At 40.1% G+C, this 20101-nt stretch overlaps 7 protein-coding genes across 7 annotated transcripts; 4 read left to right on the top strand and 3 right to left on the bottom strand.

Annotated features, from left to right (window-relative positions):
• Positions 1–80: 80 nt before the first annotated feature.
• L201_001443 (uncharacterized protein) lies at positions 81–807 on the bottom strand (the record flags this gene model as incomplete). The annotated part of the gene is made up of 3 exons (XM_066217232.1): positions 81–352; positions 417–573; positions 646–807. 3 exons carry the CDS (start codon positions 805–807, stop codon positions 81–83), a joined length of 591 nt encoding a protein of 196 aa, XP_066073329.1.
• A 1790-nt stretch (positions 808–2597) lies between these two features.
• L201_001442 (uncharacterized protein) lies at positions 2598–6644 on the top strand (the record flags this gene model as incomplete). The annotated part of the gene is made up of 9 exons (XM_066217231.1): positions 2598–3599; positions 3658–3956; positions 4012–4119; positions 4185–4593; positions 4656–5002; positions 5059–5278; positions 5341–5387; positions 5452–6125; positions 6211–6644. The coding sequence occupies 9 exons, from the start codon at positions 2598–2600 to the stop codon at positions 6642–6644; spliced, it is 3540 nt and encodes a 1179-aa protein (XP_066073328.1).
• A 205-nt stretch (positions 6645–6849) lies between these two features.
• Positions 6850–8154, bottom strand: L201_001441 (uncharacterized protein; the record flags this gene model as incomplete). Its single annotated transcript, XM_066217230.1, has 6 exons — positions 6850–6881; positions 6953–7082; positions 7181–7245; positions 7352–7501; positions 7590–7782; positions 7999–8154. 6 exons carry the CDS (start codon positions 8152–8154, stop codon positions 6850–6852), a joined length of 726 nt encoding a protein of 241 aa, XP_066073327.1.
• A 585-nt stretch (positions 8155–8739) lies between these two features.
• Positions 8740–11699, top strand: L201_001440 (uncharacterized protein; the record flags this gene model as incomplete). Its single annotated transcript, XM_066217229.1, has 13 exons — positions 8740–8794; positions 9350–9455; positions 9540–9569; positions 9631–9717; positions 9781–9896; positions 9990–10179; positions 10247–10430; positions 10498–10609; positions 10677–10753; positions 10806–10955; positions 11011–11184; positions 11271–11485; positions 11567–11699. 13 exons carry the CDS (start codon positions 8740–8742, stop codon positions 11697–11699), a joined length of 1629 nt encoding a protein of 542 aa, XP_066073326.1.
• Positions 11700–12109: 410 nt separating this feature from the next.
• Positions 12110–12627, bottom strand: L201_001439 (uncharacterized protein; the record flags this gene model as incomplete). The annotated part of the gene is made up of 3 exons (XM_066217228.1): positions 12110–12230; positions 12331–12466; positions 12537–12627. The coding sequence occupies 3 exons, from the start codon at positions 12625–12627 to the stop codon at positions 12110–12112; spliced, it is 348 nt and encodes a 115-aa protein (XP_066073325.1).
• Positions 12628–13557: 930 nt separating this feature from the next.
• On the top strand, positions 13558–16518 carry L201_001438 (uncharacterized protein; the record flags this gene model as incomplete). The annotated part of the gene is made up of 13 exons (XM_066217227.1): positions 13558–13910; positions 13973–14239; positions 14331–14567; positions 14624–14795; positions 14855–14957; positions 15024–15045; positions 15096–15133; positions 15242–15366; positions 15421–15653; positions 15707–15767; positions 15819–15986; positions 16043–16069; positions 16123–16518. The coding sequence occupies 13 exons, from the start codon at positions 13558–13560 to the stop codon at positions 16516–16518; spliced, it is 2202 nt and encodes a 733-aa protein (XP_066073324.1).
• Positions 16519–17291: 773 nt separating this feature from the next.
• On the top strand, positions 17292–19942 carry L201_001437 (uncharacterized protein; the record flags this gene model as incomplete). The annotated part of the gene is made up of 13 exons (XM_066217226.1): positions 17292–17400; positions 17473–17672; positions 17751–17829; positions 17907–17916; positions 18002–18190; positions 18276–18419; positions 18534–18664; positions 18732–18762; positions 18847–19139; positions 19213–19290; positions 19390–19596; positions 19670–19725; positions 19829–19942. 13 exons carry the CDS (start codon positions 17292–17294, stop codon positions 19940–19942), a joined length of 1641 nt encoding a protein of 546 aa, XP_066073323.1.
• Between the last annotated feature and the right edge of the window lie 159 nt (positions 19943–20101).

Genomic DNA, 20101 nt, shown 5'->3' with positions numbered 1-20101 from the left:
AAAGGCAGACTGAATAACCCAAAATCCAAAAACTATAATTCGAATTTCAATTGAAGCTTTCTACATTTCTATCCATCGGTCTAATTGTTCTCGTCCCAATTTTGTTGATAACCGTAAGCTAAAGTTACGTCGTCATCTTTCAAATTGAAATAGGCTGAGCTACTCTGATCACCTTTATAAGCGAAAATATAAGATGTACAAGTCCATTGATCAGTTGATCTCCTATAATAAACTTGAAATGCAAAATAGCCTTGATCCCATGAAAAATCTGCGCAGGATTGTACAGCATCTTCAGCGGCTTCTGATCCTGAAATAGTTGTAGTGGCGGGTGGTGCCCAATCTGAATCATTACCTGATAACGACATCATCAATTAGCTTAAAAAATCCAAGTTGTATATTGATAACGTGCAACTTACTTGGATTATCATCAGTTTCATAAGCCCCAACACCTCGATGAAAGAAATAATATGTCACTGAATCATCTGTTGTTGGTGATACATCCGCTGGTCCAGGTACATTTGAAGGAACAGATCTTCTAACACGTAAAGATTTCTTCTTTTGACGTTTCAAAATCTGGTTTGTTTTCATTTCTATTTAGCTTTTACGCCTCAACAACATAGAGATAATATTGGTGATGGGACTTACCTCTACTCGAGTCGTTTGTTTGAAAGGATATGGTTTAGGTTTTGAAGCTTTTGATTGAGCTGTTTTAGCAATGAAATTAGGGTTCGTATTTATAGCTCCTAATGCTGAAGAAGCAAGCAGAGTCAAATAAAATAGCTGAATTGTCAAAGTTTGCCGTAACATTTTGGTTATTTAGGAAATTTTAAAGGCTCGAGCGATTTGAAGTTATGTCGAACAATATGTAGAAAGATTAAAAGATGAAGGGTACCAAATTCTGCTTTTTATATGTAGGAATTTACCATACATGAAGGTAATGTTTGAAGAATTAATACTCGGTTATCATAGTAATCATTCCATACCTATCGTTTCATCGTTTGATGATGTTCTCGCTTGCCTTGTTTGTGATTTTACAGCCATCTGACCGATATGTATGGCCAGAGCTCACACTTGATTGATGGGAATCTTTGTTCCGCTGAAGTGAATGGACAGTTCATCATATCTCTTTGACCTGTCCGGAGCGATAACCATGACGAATAGACCGATTAATGACTGTGAATCGAGAAGGGTGACTTATACATTACTCTCATTCAGACAGCTTCATTCACATCCCCTTTCCAAAAGGTATCAGGTATATACAGCGAGAAGTTATGCTAATTCACCATTCTTCATTGCTAGAATCAGGTACCATATGTATATTCAACATTATATGGATTAGTGGAATTTATCTAAGTAGGTGGCAAATCCACGTTCCTGTAATGTTCTCAATCCTTCTTTCTGGTGTTCTTATACCAATTCAGTTTTCCGGAGCCGATTTAAAGCACCTGAATTCCTGAATTCCTGAATTCCTGAATAGCATATCGGTCTATCCCATGTGGTAGTGATGATGCGATATGTGTCACTCAGATTCCTTTGCCAACGGAATGCAAAGATCATTGAATACTTCTGAATTGGGTTTCAGATCGCAGGCACGAGGTGGGAATGAGTACCATTAGACATCAAATAATAGGGACTATCGGTGTTGAACTGCCCGTGATCGACTTTCGGTAAAAGACGACAGCCATCCCCATCATATGGGCAGAACTTTCACTTTCTGCAGCTAAGTCATCGACGAGAGACATGTATGCTCGAAATTACGCGGAGGTACTGTAATTTGCAAATAAAGTCATTTTGGAATGTTTGACGAGTCCTAATGTGCTAAAGACATGGCTATAAGAGCTCACACCTACACTTTATGATATATTGAAAAAGGCGTCTTGTTCTTACTGTGTTGAGAATGCGAAGAATAAACGAGGCTTTATATAAGTGGTGCGATACCCAGAAAAGGGGGGAGGGGGGTGGTGGACTCCCCCTCGAGAGCTACATCTCATCTTTACTTCGCCTCTTTGTCGATGGTGCAAAGCGGCATGCTTTCTCAGATCTTCCCGTTCTTCTAACCCTGTAATAACGACTAATCATCATGCTGAAAGCATGCATGATTGACCTCAGCACAAATAAAAATCCTTTGTAAAGTAAAGTGGTGAGATAAAAGGAAGATGGGAAATTGCCACTTTACGATTGTATGGAAGAATGACGTTACTCTTACTCGGTCCGATTTTTGTTTTGCCACCCAAAAAACACACAAAAATCCCAAAAATGTTGGAATCGAATCCGAGTCATAACATTATTATTAACCTTGTTGTATTCTCCTTCTTCATCTTCTTCGTCATCCATCTATCGATATAACCACATCATGTCCTGCTAGAAGTGCTACAGTGTTAAGAGCTTTCTCACAGCATACAATTGATACTGCTACCCAGAACTCACTCAAGTCATTCAAGCGGGTCCAACATCCCCATCCTCATCCCCATCTTGATCCCCATCTTCATCCCCCCTTTATCCATCTTTTCATCTCAATAACGACCTTGCCACCCATAGATACTAGAAACATACCAACGTTTCCTGTGTCGTCAATCTAAACACCCCAAAGTCAAGACATGGCTGAAGCTTCAACTTCTGCTCTACCATCAGCCGTTTTACCTGGCAGCGTAGATGGTCAGGCCAAGCAGAAACCTTTCAAGCCTAAAAAGAATAATACACCTCGACCACAACCTGGTGATGGAGCATACTTAGCTTCTCAAAACAGTCAAAGCAGACAAAATGGCATATACCAGCAGATGCCCAATGGTCATCAGGTGAATGGGAATGGGAATGGGAATGGAAATGGTATGAATGGTAGTAGAAAGAAGGAATGGCAAAATAGAAATAACGGTGGACCAAGCAAACCAAATGGAACGAATAATCAAGGTCAACCTGCTCATTTCCCTCAGAACCGACAACCTCATAGTCTTAATCGATCACAAGCAAACGGTAAATCTGCTATCGGTCCATCGAATCAACAAAATGGTCATTATCATCCCAACAATTATCCTCACGGTGAATCAGCCTCTCGACCTCGCTACAACAAACCTCGACCTAAACCGACAAACGATACAGTAGGAGAACCAACCCAATCAATGCAAAATGGTTTCGAAAGACACACTCCATCGATCAAACGACCACAGTTACTTCAACCTGCTTCAGCTTCTTTAGATGCTGATGCTACACCTTTCACACCTGGTGCAGCTCTTTTGATATCCGATTTAGATGATAATCATACAGCAGATGAGGGGAAATCGACAGATCCAGAACAAACAACCAAATCAACAAAAAAGAAGAACAACAATCGTCAAAAGCAGAGGAAAAATGCAAATGCCAATGGCGATAAACAAGATGAAATTGTTCAACCTGCCGTATCTAGTAGGAAAGCAGCCTTTCAACAATCTACAAAATTGACAAAAGTCTTATCTAGAAGTTCTACAGAAGGAAACTCAGTAAAACCACTCCAACCTAGCAAAAAGGCCAATCAAGGTGAAAAGAGGAAAAAGGATGAACCGGATGATTTAGTATCTAGATTGACTAGAGGATTGAAGCAGAAGCCATTCTTGGAATGTCCAATCGTATGTTTCGCTTTTGGTTTACAATCAATGATGAGATGTCTCGCTAATTCTGGTGCAGTGTTTCAACTTCATCACACCAAGTCAACAAACATGGTCCTGTCTTCCTCCTGACCACCCGCCAGAAGCTTCTACATCAATTTCACTTCAGCCTAACCCCATAACGGGGTCGACTTCTACAACCAACTATTATCAAGCCTGTTATACTCCCTTCCATTTAGATTGTATCAAAGATTGGGCTAACAGAAGTTTAGAAGATGAAGAAAAGAAAGCGAGAGACGCTGGTAGGGAAGGTGAAGATATCGCTTGGAGATGTCCTGGATGTCAAAAGAGAAGAGCGGATAGAGTGGCTGGGTACAGGTGAGTGGGCTTTGAATGATGACTGATCACGCAGCTCAGGCTGACCTGTCCATAGATGCTTTTGCGGGAGATTATCCCATCCTCCTACATCCCCTTCTGCACCTCATTCATGTAATGATAATTGTGCTCGGAAAAGACCTAAATGCTCTCACCCTTGCCCTTTGTAAGTCATTTTATTTGTTGTGCATCGTCGCGAAAATCGTCACTGATTTATTTTGTGACTGATAGACCTTGTCATCCTGGTCCATGTCCTCCTTGTCAAGTCGCTCTCGTTGTACCATGTCCCTCTCATCATACCTCACTTACAGTCAAATGTTCCGCTGCAACCTCTAACAATGCTGCTCTTACACCAGTATGTGACGAGCCTTGCTCTCGCCAACTAAATTGTGGTAATGCAGAACATAGATGTGAACAACTTTGTCATTTCGGTCCTTGTAAGCCTTGCGATCAACGGGAAATTGCCAAGTGTTACTGTGGTAAAGATCAAAAGGATGTTGAATGTGGATGGGGAAAAGAGCAAGACAAAGTGTGTAAGCAATTAGATGAAGACGGAGAAGAGGAAATGTGGTGGGGTAAATACGATTGCGGCAGACTTTGTGATAGGCTGTTTGATTGTGGTGTACATCCTTGCAAAGACGTGAGTAGATCGAGATCCTTTCAGCTATGTCATCAGGGTTAATAGCTGATCGCCATACATAGACATGTCATCCACATCCTCTGCACCCATTGCATTGTCCTCAATCCCCCGATGTGATCACTCATTGCGCTTGTGGAATGACACCTCTCTCATCATTGCACGTTACCAGAAAGGACTGCCTCGCTCCTATTCCTACTTGTACTGCACAATGTCCGAAAAGTAGACCTTGTGGCCATGCTTGTCCCAAGAAATGTCATATAGGTTCTTGTCCACCTTGTCACGAAGAAGTCATTCGAAGATGTAGATGTGGACAAAGTGATCTTTTAGTACCGTGCGATGAGTTACGGGAAAAAGCTGAAAGGGGTGAAGGTGAAGTCACCTGTGAAAGGGTTTGTAAGGCTTTACGAAGGTGAGTTTGACATTTGATGGTTTCATGCGATATATGCTGAATCATTTTCATGACAGTTGCGGTCGTCATGAATGTGGAAGGATGTGCTGTCCTCTATGGGAGCAAGCGTTCAAAAGCAAAAGACAACGTAATGAAGAAAGTCACCAATACATGGAGGATGATTTGCATAAATGTCATCTCACCTGTGGACGAATGCTTAGTTGCGGATTGCATACTTGCCCTAAGCCTGATCATAAAGGTCAATGTGGTAGATGTCTACAAGCTTCTTACGATGAGGTGAGTTCTCTTTCTCTATGTAAGATACTTTTCTGGAAATAAATGCTAAAGACATAATATAGTTGATTTGTCATTGCGGTAACACTGTTGTTTACCCTCCAGTCGCTTGGTAAGTCGAGTGTCGCTTTTCATCCTATACATGTATAGGGTTCGATGCTTATAAATTTCAATAGTGGTACCACCATCAATTGTCCTTACCCTTGTGATCGTCCCGCACCAGCATGCGGTCATCCCAAATCGCCGCATTCTTGCCATGAAAATGCTGAATGTCCACCTTGTCCTTATCTCGCTAATAAGCCATGCGCATGCGGTAAAGACCCCTCAGTCAAACATGTTAGATGTTCTCAAGATCGAGTTTCATGTGGTCAACAATGTGGTGAATTATTAGGTTGCGGTTACCACAGGTGTACAAAATTATGCCATCGACCTGGAGAATGCGAAACATGTACACAAGTTTGCAGTAAACCAAAAAGGATCTGTAAACATCCGTGTACATCAACATGTCATGCACCAGCAAAATGTCCAGAAAATGATCCATGTCAAGCTATCATTACACAATCTTGTGCATGTGGGTATCTACAAGCTAGAAATTCATGTGGTGCATCAACGACAAATCCAAGATCAAGAGAAATCGAACAGTTAAAATGCAATTCTGAATGCGCAGTCAGACAAAGAAACGCAAGATTGGCTGATGCTTTAGGTATTAAAACCAATGAAAGAGGTTTGGAAGTCTACGAAGATGATTTGAAGGCTTTTGCTACTCAAAATCACGGGTTTATCAAAACTGTAGAAACTACTTTTGAAGATTTCATTAAAGGTGCTAGACAAAGTATGGTTCTACCTCATAGTGAGTATTGTTTGTATCCACCCGAGTCTCAGATCAACTCTGTGCTCTGTAATGGATTAAAATACTGATTGAGATGATATGACAGTGCCACCCGCTAAACGAGTAATCGTAATGTCTTTAGCTGAACACTATCGACTGACGAAAGAATTGATTGATCAAGAACCCAATCGATCTGTTCAAATTCGAAGAAGAGTAGATACAAGAGTACCAAATCCTCTACTTAGTTCAGCTGTAAATCCATCCACAGTTGCAGCACCACAAAGTAGATTAGTCACCAATTTAGGTGGAGCTTGGGGTAAATCAGCCGGAAGTACAGCCGCTAGTGTTGTAGCAGGAAATTCAGGTGTATCATCAATTTGGGGAGGTACTAGCGCTTCATCATCTGCTAGGCCATCTAGAGTACCTACTCCTGTTGCACCTATTTTGAGGGAAAGAGATCAATCAAAACCTTCCTCACCTAAGAAATCGAATGAAAGAATAGTTGGTGAAGGCGAAGACGATTGGGATGTTGACTTGTAGGTAGATAAGTCAATCAATCGCTATAAATTTGGATAGATATACCAGCATAATACGAAAATACCATCATAATGTTTATAAAGAATAAAACTGCTCATATATATTAAATAAATAAAATGCATATTGTAATCATTATGAATCGTTATTCGTGACATTGAGACAAGTAGAAGTAATATGAAGGAAAATGATTATCGAATCAAATCGATGTCTAATCATCGTAATTTCCACCACCACCTTCATCTAAGATTGCGGGAAAAGGGAAAATCAGTGTTCCAAACTTACAAGATCATGTCTGATGCTTTGTTACTCACCATCATCACCTCCACTATCATCATCACCTTCACCATTATCGAAGTAATTTGCATCATAATCTTGATGATCTTCTTCTTCTTCATCTTCGTCAAAATCGAAATCTTCGTCTGAAGAAGGTGGTGGTGATTCCTATCAAGGGGAATTGACATTTGTGAGTTACCATTATAGGATGTATGGCACGTAGGTATCTTTGCAGGACAGGATAGAATATTTATTAGATAACTCACTTCATCTTCACCATTATCGTTATCATCTTTATCTAAATCATCAATCTTTCTTTTCTTTTTCAACTCTATTAGTCACGGAAGGAAAACAAAATCAATTTTAATTAGCGATATATTTCTTTACTAAAGAATGAACCTTTGATGGGCTCGAAGTTGGGAAATTAGTATACTGACTATTCTTTGGTTTTTGGCCTGCACCTTCAAAATACTCTGCCCATAAAGCAGGTGGAAACATTGATGAGTCTAATTTCAATGCTATTGGATCTAATTTTGATGGACCAGCTGCTGAAGGTGTATTGAATCTATCTGAATATGACTCGATTTCTAATATGAGTAAGGTAGCATTTATATATATGAATTAGCTTTGTTTTTTAAGTTGAGTATCGTTTGTGTCAGTTTAACCTAGACTAACCTATTCCAACGACCTTTCTCTCCCCAGCTATTCTCCAAGGAGGTACATAGCCAGAAGGTAAAGGTTGACCATTTGGCGTAGGTATTCCTTTCCCAGTTAACAAAGTCGAATTTAACGATATCGTATGTGTCATGACTAATAATTCGTGATCATCAGGTCCAGATAAATATGCTGTTGAATTGTTTCCTAATGGCTATTAAACAAGAATGATTTGGTTAGTTAGTCTGGAATGGTACTACACTATATATAAGGTAGCAGTGTTCCCCCATCCCACCCCTAGCTACCTTAATGTTAATGTCCCACCCACCCACCCACCCAGTCATCCTCATATGCCCCCATCCCACCCCTAGCTGCCGCTTGAATAGTACTATTCCACCCCCATTTACCGATTGAATAACATCACACTTACCGGATAAAGCACCCCTCTATACCTCGGATCAGTCTTCATTTTATCCATCGCATCTGTCCATTCTTGTCTCGAAAAACTACCAAAACCACCTGGTGGCATACCTCTATCTGCTCCTCCTCCACCTCTACCTCTTCCTCTAAATCCTCCTCTTGACATTGTATCTCCGACGCTAAAGTTGGATGTATCGGTTTATTGCAGCTTCCAAAGACGACTGATTTTGTTCTTCCGCTTCTGAGTCCTTTTTGTGGAAGAGTATCTGATGGGTCCTCCTGTAGTTTTGTTATTACTTATATTTTATACCTTGAAACGCAATTACTATTATCAGAACTATTCAAAAGTCGAAAATGGTTCGAAAACAAAAACAACATTTCATGTTCGTCCTCCACTTTTGAGATGAGAGAGATGTAAGTGCCACATTCATATCTCCACCACGTGATTCATAAGATATACATTCGGTCTGTTTACGCGGTGATTGACCTATCTGATCTGTTTAAGTGGGGGTATTTGTTAAGTTGACATAGATTCCCCGCATATTAAGATATATAAGATATAACGTCACTATGTACTTCTACTTCTGTTTGTGGATATATCTGATGATATCTTATTTTCTTTTCATCTTTCTATCTTCAGTAATATCATTTAGGATTAGCTAGCCTTATCTATAGTTTTCTTGTATCGTAGACTCTCAACAGCTGTCTTCACTTGTTTCATCTACATCTCCACGTCGTCCAGCTTCGCGAAATGAGTGTCTCTAAGAAGGGAAAGGTGGTAGATGTTCCTACGGATGACGATACAAGTGAGTTCATCGTTTCTTCGCGTTATTGGTACAAAGTGTCAAAGTGTATGTTTAGGATCAAGGTCATACTATATGTCAACATAGGGCTTGCTTAGCTATCAGGTATAGCTAGACTGGGTATCTCAATGCTTCGAAAAATTGCATACGCGTAAGCAAAAGTATGCATGGTCTATTTCGATTTGAACGGAGCTGGTAATTTAGTGCAAGGGTTATTGGGCAATGAAGGTGCTTGTGCGATGGTGGTCTTGGCATAATCTCTTCATTGCACATCGACCTGGTGGAACGTAGTGGTAAAGGCAGAACTCTCAACGGGAAATATCATCGGATCAAGCATAGTTGCTATGCGCATATGCGACACTGCTCAATTATGTCAAAATACCCAAATAGCTGACGAACGAACGTTCTTCATTTACTCTATTTTGACGTGTTTCATCTCCACCCCTTGATCAACCAAACCTATCGCCTTGAACTTTTCACTCAACTCCCAACCACTCTCACCCTCTCATCCTGTCTATAACCATTACGATTCAATTTCACTCTATCTTTCAATCGCAGCTCTTCAACCCTTTACCGATGAGAGCGGAGCGCCAGCTACTTTACCTGAAGTTGGAAATGGAGGGGAAGAAAGTAAGATGAAGGTGATATTAGGGTTATTGAAGAAGTAAGGTCGATCAGATATTTGGATCCTGTGATGCATCACATCTCACGTCAGCTAAGGATGGTTACTGATTTGCTTTTCATCTAGATTGATGGGTGTAAAGGATGTTGCAAATCTGTATGTTTTACTTCAGGCGCCACTTCATCAAACATGCTGATCATTATATAAATCATCTTAGTCGAATTTCTCTTCCTGCTTCATTACTTGAACCTATACCAAATTTAGAATACTGGCAATATGCTGATCGAGCTGATATCTTTGCGGCGTAAGTCGTTTTATCAAAGTTTTGAATTCTGCCTTACACTCGCTGAGGCGATCATATTTTCAGTATCGGTGATTCAGATGATGAATTGGGACGAATGTTGTCGGTATTGAGATTCTCCTTTAGTAAAGAACTGAAGTTTATCAGAGCAAGGTTAGGTAAACCCTATAATTCAGCTTTAGGTGAGTTAGCGGTAACAGTTTAACTTATTTTTAACTGGAAGTCCAGAAATGTCTATCTATCACTTCGACTGATATCGATTATCTCTTTTATAGGCGAACACTTCCGATGTTCATGGAGGCTACCACCGATAGTGATAGATAAAGCTACCGGAGAACCGGTTGTTCGAACCCATATTCACGTGCCCATACCTGGAGAACCAGCTTATGGTGGACAAGGTGGTAGTGGGTGGACCACACCTGTCCTCGGTCGTGAACACGGGGGAAAACCAAGCAGTGAAGCTAGGTAAGCCGTATTTTTTTCCCTCGCACACAAGTTTTGATATATGCTAAATCTGGTTCACGTTTATTAGTTCCATAGTTTCAAGCTCTTCCAAAGCGTCGAAGAAACAAAATGTTGGACTTGGCTTGAAGCAAGGTAACAAGTCTACTGATACTATCAGTGTCAACAGAGCTATTCCAGGACCAGGGGACGAAATAGAATCAGATCCAGATGCAGGTGTTGTAGATTCGGAAAAAGTTACAGTAGTTTTCTTGGTGAGTAATAGACCATTTCGCTGATCTCCCTTTTAACCCAAAAGCTGATATACTAAATGGTCGTTAGTGCGAGCAAGTCTCACATCACCCTCCCATCTCAGCCTACTACTATACTTGCCCAGAAAAAGGTATAGAGGGTTATGGTATGGATCAAATTTCAGCCAAGGTCTCGGGCATGTGTAAGTTTTCTCACAGTATCTCTCGTGACGAATGAACATCTTTGATTAATCGACGGTTTGTATTTAGCTGTGAAAGTTGGACCTGGATCAAGTAATCAAGGTATCTTCATACGTATAGCTCGAGATGGTGCAGGAAAAGGCGAAGTGAGTCTCGTATATTGCCAGTATTTGATTCTTTTGCTTATTTTCTTTTCAGGAATACCAAATCACACATCCTTCCGCTTCAGTCAACGGTATCTTAAAGGGTTCATACTATGGTACAATCAGTGATCAAATACAAATAACGTGTAGAGGTGGTGCAGAGGGAAAAACCAAATTACGAGCAATAATAGATTACAAAGATGAGGTGAGTTAGCTATACCTTAAGCAGCCGTGATTGTCTACTGACTACCTTGAAACAGTCATGGATTGGTAAACCTAAATTCCTGTTAGATGGTATCATATACAAATATACAGTTGGAAATGAAACAGAGGAAAGCTGGACCAAGGCTAAACAGGTGCCTGCTGACAAGGTCGTCGCCAATATAGAAGGTAGTTGGATGAAGGAAATCAAGTATAAGCTTAAGGGTGAAAAGGTAAATTGAAATTCCTTGTCGACTGCTCGTACTTTCAACTCAGAATCGCAATGTATGTCTTCTAATTTACCATTATTTTCTCATAGGAATGGAAAACACTTCTTGATCTCGATCTTCTTGCTCTCATTCCCAAAGATGTCAGACCATTAGAAGAACAAGATGAGCAAGAGTCTCGTCGATTATGGGACCCTGTCACTCAACATCTAATAGGGAAAAATTGGGGAGAAGCCACCAAACAGAAACAAGTGATAGAACAAATTCAAAGGGACAAGGCTGCCGCCCGGAAAGCCAAGGGGGAAGAGTGAGTTAACTTTAATGATTGGGGCCGCACATAACAGATTGTAAAGATGGTTATCTTGCTGACTGTTTGTTTTTTCACCAGACATCAATCTCGTTTCTTCGAACCTGATTGGGAGGACGGTAAACCTAAATTATCGGCTGAAGGTCAAAAAGCCATAGATGCAGAAATGGCAAGATTAGATGCCAAAGCCAAAGAGAAGGAGAACGAAATATAGGAACCAATCCTAACGAAGGGGAGGACATTGCATATTAAACAAAGAACTAAAGATAGATCGCCATGGATAGGAAATTATATGTTTGACACCGCCAAATAACGGCCTATACTGTATATTATAATACCAGTTTCAATTTTTCAATCATCTTCAATTCCTTAATTATTAGTGGTTCATCCATTGACCATAATTTCAGTGTATATACATCTTAGATACCATTGTGAATAGGATATGCAGCATAGTAGTTTGGATGATAGCTCTTACTGGAGATCAAATCAGAATCGAATAATTAGAAATGAAGTACTGACTTGTGAATGTACAGACGATGTTACAGAGATACTTGATGAATAACTGAATGCATATTGACTTCTCATTGATTATACTTGATATTTCCCTTCTGTCTTTGACCTGAATTATGATCGACCTGAACGGTCATTACCAGTTACATCTTGATCACCTGGTCTTTGAGCTTCGGCGACTTTTACTTTATCTTCTGGGCCACCTTCGCCTTCGAAGTCGTTGGCATGGGTTTGTCTAAAAAGGTATTGACCGAATCATAAGTTAGACTCCTTTGGTTTTTGTGAGATACATACAACTCGATATGCAATAACAGATATCGAATGGAATCACTCACCTTCCAGTTGTTTTACTTTGTTCTCCACCTTCTTCATCCGGTATAGGTGGATTCTCACCTCTACCTGTACCACCAACTTGGACAGTTGATCCTGGGAATTGTGATGTGACACCTTCATTGACGCCTGAATCGATGGCTAGGTTCAGACGAGACATCAGTATAAAAACCGTGAACACTATCCGCTGAGGTGGTAAATAAAGACCTACTAGAATCACTTTGACCTTTACCAGAACCACTGATAGCTGATGGTGAGTTGATTGAAGCTTCAAGCTTGTTGATTTCTTCTTGGACTGACATTGTGTTGTGTGAACTTTTGTATGTTTTGGGTAGAGGAGGAAAAGGAGGAAATTGATATCTTATGCATCCAGACTACATATATATATCACTCCACGTATGATATACGATTTCCCCATAGGAAAATAGATTTGATCTCTCTATGGTAAGATGACTTGATCGTGACGTCAGTTACGTTTGAAGAAATACATCGACGTACTTCATCAAGAGTGGAGGATGCTCGATTTCAATCTTAACTATAGTAACGCTATCATACGATACACGCTACAAGCTAAAAGGGCTCACGTCATATTATGTGATTGGATGAACCTGTCTTAAAAGCAGAAGCCGACGAACTGAAGTAGGAGCATTATTTTGATGGCAGCTGCTTTTCTTCTATCATGGTAAAATATACGAGCAAGGCTCTCTAGCACTTTTTTGATTTAAGAATATTTTGATACATACTTGTCAATTACCTTGATATTTCACGGGGTAGATAGGAATCAGAACCATCGCATGATATCATGAGCCTCTACAGTCTGAACTAGTTGGGTGTTTTGAATTGACAAGCTACAATGATTTGATCGTTGTGTTATCAATGTTCGATGTCATCCAAGTCAGAGATGAATCGTTGTTGAACGGTGCAATCGGTTATCCGGTTATCATCGGGTAATGGTAATTACAAACTGTTTGTAATCAGATTAGCCCGGTGTTACAATTATGCAATCACTCGATTAGCAAAAATCGTAATTGGTAATCAGATCAAATAGATATTACATCAAGCTTGTCCCCCGAAAGGATCCGTTCCGACATTTGTTGTTGATTTTATTCTCTCTATCTCTCTACACTACGCATACCATTTTCAAGATTACTTATGACATATGGTTTTATTAAACATCTATTATAGTATCTTTGAGTTCTCTTATCTTATCTCGGTAAACATCGCATCCTTCAATGCCCGCTCAAAGATCAGGATCATCCGGTCCTAATAACCCAAATCAAAGTTCCGGTTCATCAACAACAACAGCAAATGGTAAAAAAGCTAATCATGTTAGAACTTATCAAGCTTGCGAATCATGTAGAGCAGCAAAATTAAGATGTGATTTAGGTAGTCCTGATGCACCTCATGATCCACCTTGTAGACGTTGTTTAAGGACTGGACGTCAATGTAATTTTACAAAGACATATCAAAGGAAACCAATCTCAAATAATAATACTCAAACCCAAAATACACCTCCAGCAGCGGCTTCGTTTTCTAATTCGAATGTATATCCACCACAGTTCAATAACACCAATACTCTATATCAGTAGGTGATTCACTTCGAGGGATACTACAAGATACTATGTACTGATGACACGTCACCTTCAGACCTCTTAGCAACAACATACCTACGCGAAATTTCAACAACGGAGAGGATTCAGGTGATTTCAAATTCGTTCGAGGAGAAACTTTAGAAAATCCTGCAGATGCTCTAAGGATACTATGTGCTGCAGCTGAAGAAGAAGATAATATAACTAAAGAAGAACCTAGAGTAAACATTGAACATCATAATGTTGGAACTGGATTATGGAATCAATGGGTACCTGTTAGGGATGGTTTATTGACGGCAGATGAAGCTACAGCTTTACTTGCTTAGTGAGTATCGTTTTTGGTTTTGTTTGTTTTTGATTTTAATGCATCTGCTTTGTGATATCTTGCTGATAGATTACGCATACACGTTATACAGCTTTGGAACACATATCAACATAATGTTACCTCTAGTACCTATTCAACTATTTCAACCCGAAAACTTCTCCTTCTTGTTACAAGAACCATTGTTACTCGCAGCGATGATATGTACAGCATCTAGATATATGGATATGGGAGACTCTTTCAACCCCGTAGAACCCAGACGATCTAAAATAGTCCAAAACAAAATTACTAGTTGGTTAAGGGAACGTATAGGATATATAGCAATGGGAGAGTAGGTCAAGATCGACGAACTCGTACAATCATCATGCCTGGCTAATACTCCTTTAGAACCTCATCGCGTACTATAGGCACTGTAGAAGCTCTACTCATACTGAGTGAATGGCCACCACGGGCCTTGCTCCTCTCAGATACTAGTATAAATGTTGCCCCAAACTTCAACAAAAGACCTGTAAATCCATGTAAGGTGTATGATGATCTGTCATGGACAATGATTGGATTGGTGAGCCCTCATGTAATGAACTCAACTGTATCGGTGATATCGAACTGATCTGTTAATAGGCTGTTCGTATATCGCAAGAGCTAGGATTACATGACGAAAAGGCATATCCATCCGAAGCACAGGAGGAATGGTCTGTACATCGAAGGCATCGTACTTGGATATGTGAGTTTTATCTTCCCCGCTCATATTCAGTAATGATATGCTAAAATATACATCGTTGTCATCCAGATTGTCAGGCAGCTGATCGACAGTAAGCGTTCTGATGTGCAGTAAAGATGTAGAAGCTGATTTGCTGCTTAGTGCGTCTGTTCGTCTGGGACGAGGTTCATTGATACAAGGTATGTCTTCCGTTTTTGTGTATGCTACAACCGATTACTGACTCAGTTTGTAGCTAGTAGGTTTACCATTTTTAGAAGCGATAATGCATTTGCTTACTTCCTGAGCAGAGATGCCGACTGGATGGTGGGACAGGCTGGGTGATTTTAGTCGAGTATCAGGGGATGAAAGATTTCCTTTTCCTCGGGTGCAGGTCAAATGGATTGAAATCATGCTGATTGCTCAGTATACGCATGTAAGTTCTATGTTCCTATACGAACATGTATGATCCAACTGACTTTGCTCTTAGATGATTGGCTTAATTCAAGAACAATTCTATGACTCAGCAGATGTTACTTCGGATCTGATTCGAACGGGAAGGTTTGAGAGTACTCTACATAGGTTGAAACCTGAATTGGAAATGGCATGGCACCTGAAAGCATCTGAATTGCCTACTTATAACCTATTGGATCACGACGGCATTGTTTTTACGGAAGACGAACTGAGAGAAATGCGATGGCGGTTGGATCTAGATTATATTAGGCAAGTCCTGGGCAAACCATTTATACTGTTTACGGCTGATCATATGGTATCAGACTTTATGCCAATGCTATTGCAATGCGGGCTGCGCAATCCAGAGTGATGAGGCGTATCAAGGTGAGTGCTTATCTCTGTTCGCCGAAGCCCATAATGCTAATTCTCGGCTAGAATCGGAAACAAGACGATCGGGTTTTTCAAGCCAGTGTAATCAATTCCACCGAAGGACCGTTTATCATGGAAGCTGTAGATGCGGCGATATCTCTTGTGAAATACGGAATCTCATTGCATAGAAAGGGTATCTTACGACATTGCCCTAATCGGACTTTCCTAAAATTGGTAAGCTGTTTCCCGATAACGATGAAATTGTCCACAGCTGAACGCGTATTACGTAGGTATTTGCCAGTGTTTTCTTAATGAAAGTGAGTAAACATATGATTTCCGAATGATAGAAATATAGCTAAGCGGCGTTTAGGCTGTATCCTTTGGTGCAGTAGGCCAACCAGAACAGGAAATTGTTGAATTACAATATTCCCTTATCGAAGCGCTTTCAACCGCAAGTGTAGATGATGAACATGTGGCCAATTATCTTGCCAGGATGTTAAACAGAGTATATCCAACAATTCCGACTGGTCCATCACGTGTGGCTCCTGAAAACGATCCTACCAACGATTTGTCCAATATGGACACTAGCAATATCCTTTCGCTTTTTGGCTTCGATACTGAAGTATCACCTACAGCGGGACGTGATGGGCATTTGGAGTCCCTTTCGGGTTTTGGGTATGATCCAAGATCCATCGTATCTGACATTGAGGAAATGTTGGCTGCTTCAGACAGTTATCAGTTCGATCTACAACATCCAATACTGTAATCTGGCTCTCTACGGGAAAAGTTTAGTAACAGAGTATCAAAAGAATGCCGAGTCAATCAACCCAATCAAAATTTCGGAAATTGATAACGGAAATACCCCGATATCATTTCCGTTATTCGTGTAATGATCCGAGTATACCTAATGGTTGGTAAACCAGTTCCATACTCATGCATATTTCTACTTTAGGATAGCTCTACACTCTTGGCTAGACGCTAAAATCTATAATTACATTCGTTCAAGTCAGTTGACCTGTGGGAATGTACATAAATTACAGCATGAACACCTAATTTGATGAAAAAACAATCGTTCGATTTTGGCGCTATCTTAAGCCACAAAGATAAGGTCATATGATCCATATATTTGGAGAGGGCCATTGGAAATTACTGCAATGGATACCCTACAGCTCATACACCAGTATCGAAATGGAGATAAGAGATATCCATATTCGGATCAGGTCTGTCTTAGCTCTATTTTTAGAGGTTTAAACTGTGGATAAAGTGCCTAACGATATAATCATGATTGGATAAAACCCGATACAGCGCTCAATCAACATGATATCTTCTGACTTTCCGCCTTGACATGAGTTTTTGTACGCCGTCCGGTCCGGCCGTGCTGTTGCTGTGGTAACGTATGGAATGTAATCATGAAGATAAGGCGCCGCCTATAGAGATCATACTATATATACCGCAATCATCAAGGTAATCAAGAAACCCCATAGGATCGAATCGCACAACTGCTGCTCTTGAATAACCGTTTATAAAGCGATAACCAATATGTCAGCAGCGGAGAAAGATATTATACAGTCTGCCTATGATGACAAGAACATAGGTGCGGAAGTACATGAACAACCAGTGGACGATTTAGAGAAGAATGTTGATGCTGGTAAGTGAATCAACTGCAAAGACCACTAAAGTCTAAAGTCCAAACGGTTTTAACGTGTTCTCACCTTGGTAGCTCCAGTCATCAATCGAAGACATTTGAAAGGTCGCCATATCACTTTTATAGGATTTGGCAGTGGTATAGGAGTTGGTTTATTTGTTGGTTCAGGTGCAGCTTTAGCAAAAGCTGGTCCTTTAGGTCTTTTTCTCGCTTTCATGTTTACCGGTTGTATTCTATGGAGTGTAGTGCAATCTATCGGTGAAATAGCTACTTTAGTGAGTTCACCGTTGAGATTGATCAGAATTATCCTAATATGCAGACAATTACTGATGAAATCTGCATCTGTGACGTAGTTCCCCGTAGCTGGTTCTTTCCCACATTTCGCTGCTAGATTCATTGATCCAGCTGCTGGTTTCGCTTTAGGTTGGAATTGTAAGTTATAGGGAATAACCTTGTTTAGCGTTCATCGGGGCTATAATAACAGAACTTTTCCTTCATTATTTGTTCAGACTTTTATGCGTATGTCACTATAAATCGTTTTTCAAGTTTGGTACCAAAGTCGGAAGCTTGGAAGGAGCACTGATTTAAATCAAAAATTAAATAGATATTCAACTGCCGTAGCTTCTGAGCTCACAGCAGCATCCTTGATCATATCATACTGGTCTCATTTGAGTCCTGCTGTATGGATCACAGTCTGTTTCGTACCGATGATTATCCTCAATTTCTTTCCTGTTAAATACTTTGGTGAAGCAGAAGTCATTACAGCCAGTATCAAAGTGATCACCTTCTTAGGGTAAGTCCATATATCCCTACTGTATATCTCGTTGTTTGACACTACACGATGAAGCACCAAAGCTGATTTGTATTTCATATGTCAGACTAATATTGTTGGGCATCATTATCGATCTAGGCGGTGCACCTAATCATGATAGAATCGGTTTTAGATATTGGAAAGATCCTGGAGCAATGAATCATTTCCCAGGTATTGATGGAAGTTTAGGCCGTTTCTTAGCCTTCTTCTCGTGAGTCCATCTTTCGAACTAGAACATTCTCCTTCGGTATACACAAAGATACATAGACAAACATTAATCTTTACGGAATGCTCGCTGATACTTCTTTTCTCCTTTCCTTAATAGTGCATTCATCAATGCAGCTTTCTCATACAATAGTACCGAAGCTGTCATTCTTACCGCTGCTGAATGTAGAGATCCAACAAAACAAATTCCCAAGGCTGCAAGAAGAGTCTTATACCGAATCATGTTCTTCTGTAAGCCCACGGTCCCTGAGAGGAACTTTCTCATGCAATTCCTAATTGACCTTTCATGAGTACATAGATATGTGTGGATCTTTGATTATCGGTATGACGTGAGTGTCTATTTACAATAAAGTATAAACAATTTAGTAAATGGACATCTCAATTGACGATTGTGTTGATATCATATGTCTCAGCGTCCCATATACAAACAAGAAACTATTAGCAGGAACAGGCAATGCAGCTTCATCACCATTTGTAATAGCGATTGAAGCATCAGGAATCAAAGTGTTACCTTCAATTTTCAATGCAGCTATTTTGACTAGTGCATGGTCAGCAGGAAACACATATATCTATGTGGCTTCAAGAACTTTATTAGGTTTATCTTTGAATGGTCAAGCACCAAGATTTTTACAAAGGTATACTAAAACTGGTGTACCTTGGTTATGTGTTGCTATACCTTCTTGTTTCGGTCTTTTAGCTTATTTAAGTGAGTAAATTACCGTAAATAACTAAATGACTAGAACCAATTAGCTTACCATGTTGATCAAAACCCATTGTAGGTGTTGGGAAAGGCGGTGCTGCTCAAGCTTTTACTTGGCTCGTACACCTGAATGCTCTTTCAGGCTTGTTATCATGGGGTAAGCCATTTGATCCTTATTGTTGTTATTTCATAGTTTCTGAAATGATACAGAGTGTCGTTACTGATCTGACCGTTTGAAACATCAAAACCCAAACAGGCACACTATGTGTGACATTTATAATGTATCACAAAGCAATGAAGTCACAAGGCGTAAGCAGAAAACAACTCTCTTGGCATGCACCGTTACAACCTTATGCAGCTTGGTTCGGTGCAATTGCATGTGGAATCATCGTCCTATTTAGTGGATTCGCTGTATTCTTGAAAGGTAGATGGAACACCTCAACTTTCATGGCAAATTACATCAGCAAGTCTATCTCTACTGCTTAGATTACCAGTACCCATCTGTAGTATCTCCGCTGACGCCAAATGTCATTTAGGTATTCCTATATACGCGGTACCATTCATTGGTTGGAAGATCTATAAGAAAACCAGAGTAAGTGTCGCAAGATGCCGATGATTCTGGTTTGAAAACCGATGTGACCAAAGTGGTATACTAAAAGAAGACATGTTTACAAGTTTCACCTTTCATATATTAGTTCGTCAAATCCACCGAAGCCGATCTATATACTGGTAGGATCACAGAAGATGAAGACGTTGGTGTTGAAGATCCTCCTACTTCTTGGTATGGAAAATTGCTCGATAAGATCTAGTTTGGGGTTCCTGTGGAGGTTAGACATCAGAAAAGATTACAATGACACCACACGACTGATGCGTCAATACATCAGGAAGTCAGCTGCTGGAAATGTAGAATTTGGAAATTAGCAAGGTATTTTTTGTATATGAAAAAAAGTAAAAAACGAAATGTAATT

This window comes from Kwoniella dendrophila, chromosome 2 (assembly GCF_036810415.1).
Source record: "Kwoniella dendrophila CBS 6074 chromosome 2, complete sequence".
Lineage (NCBI taxonomy): Eukaryota > Fungi > Basidiomycota > Tremellomycetes > Tremellales > Cryptococcaceae > Kwoniella > Kwoniella dendrophila.
The sequence above is the reverse complement of the archived record's forward strand: the minus strand, read 5'-3'. Positions and strand labels throughout refer to the sequence as shown.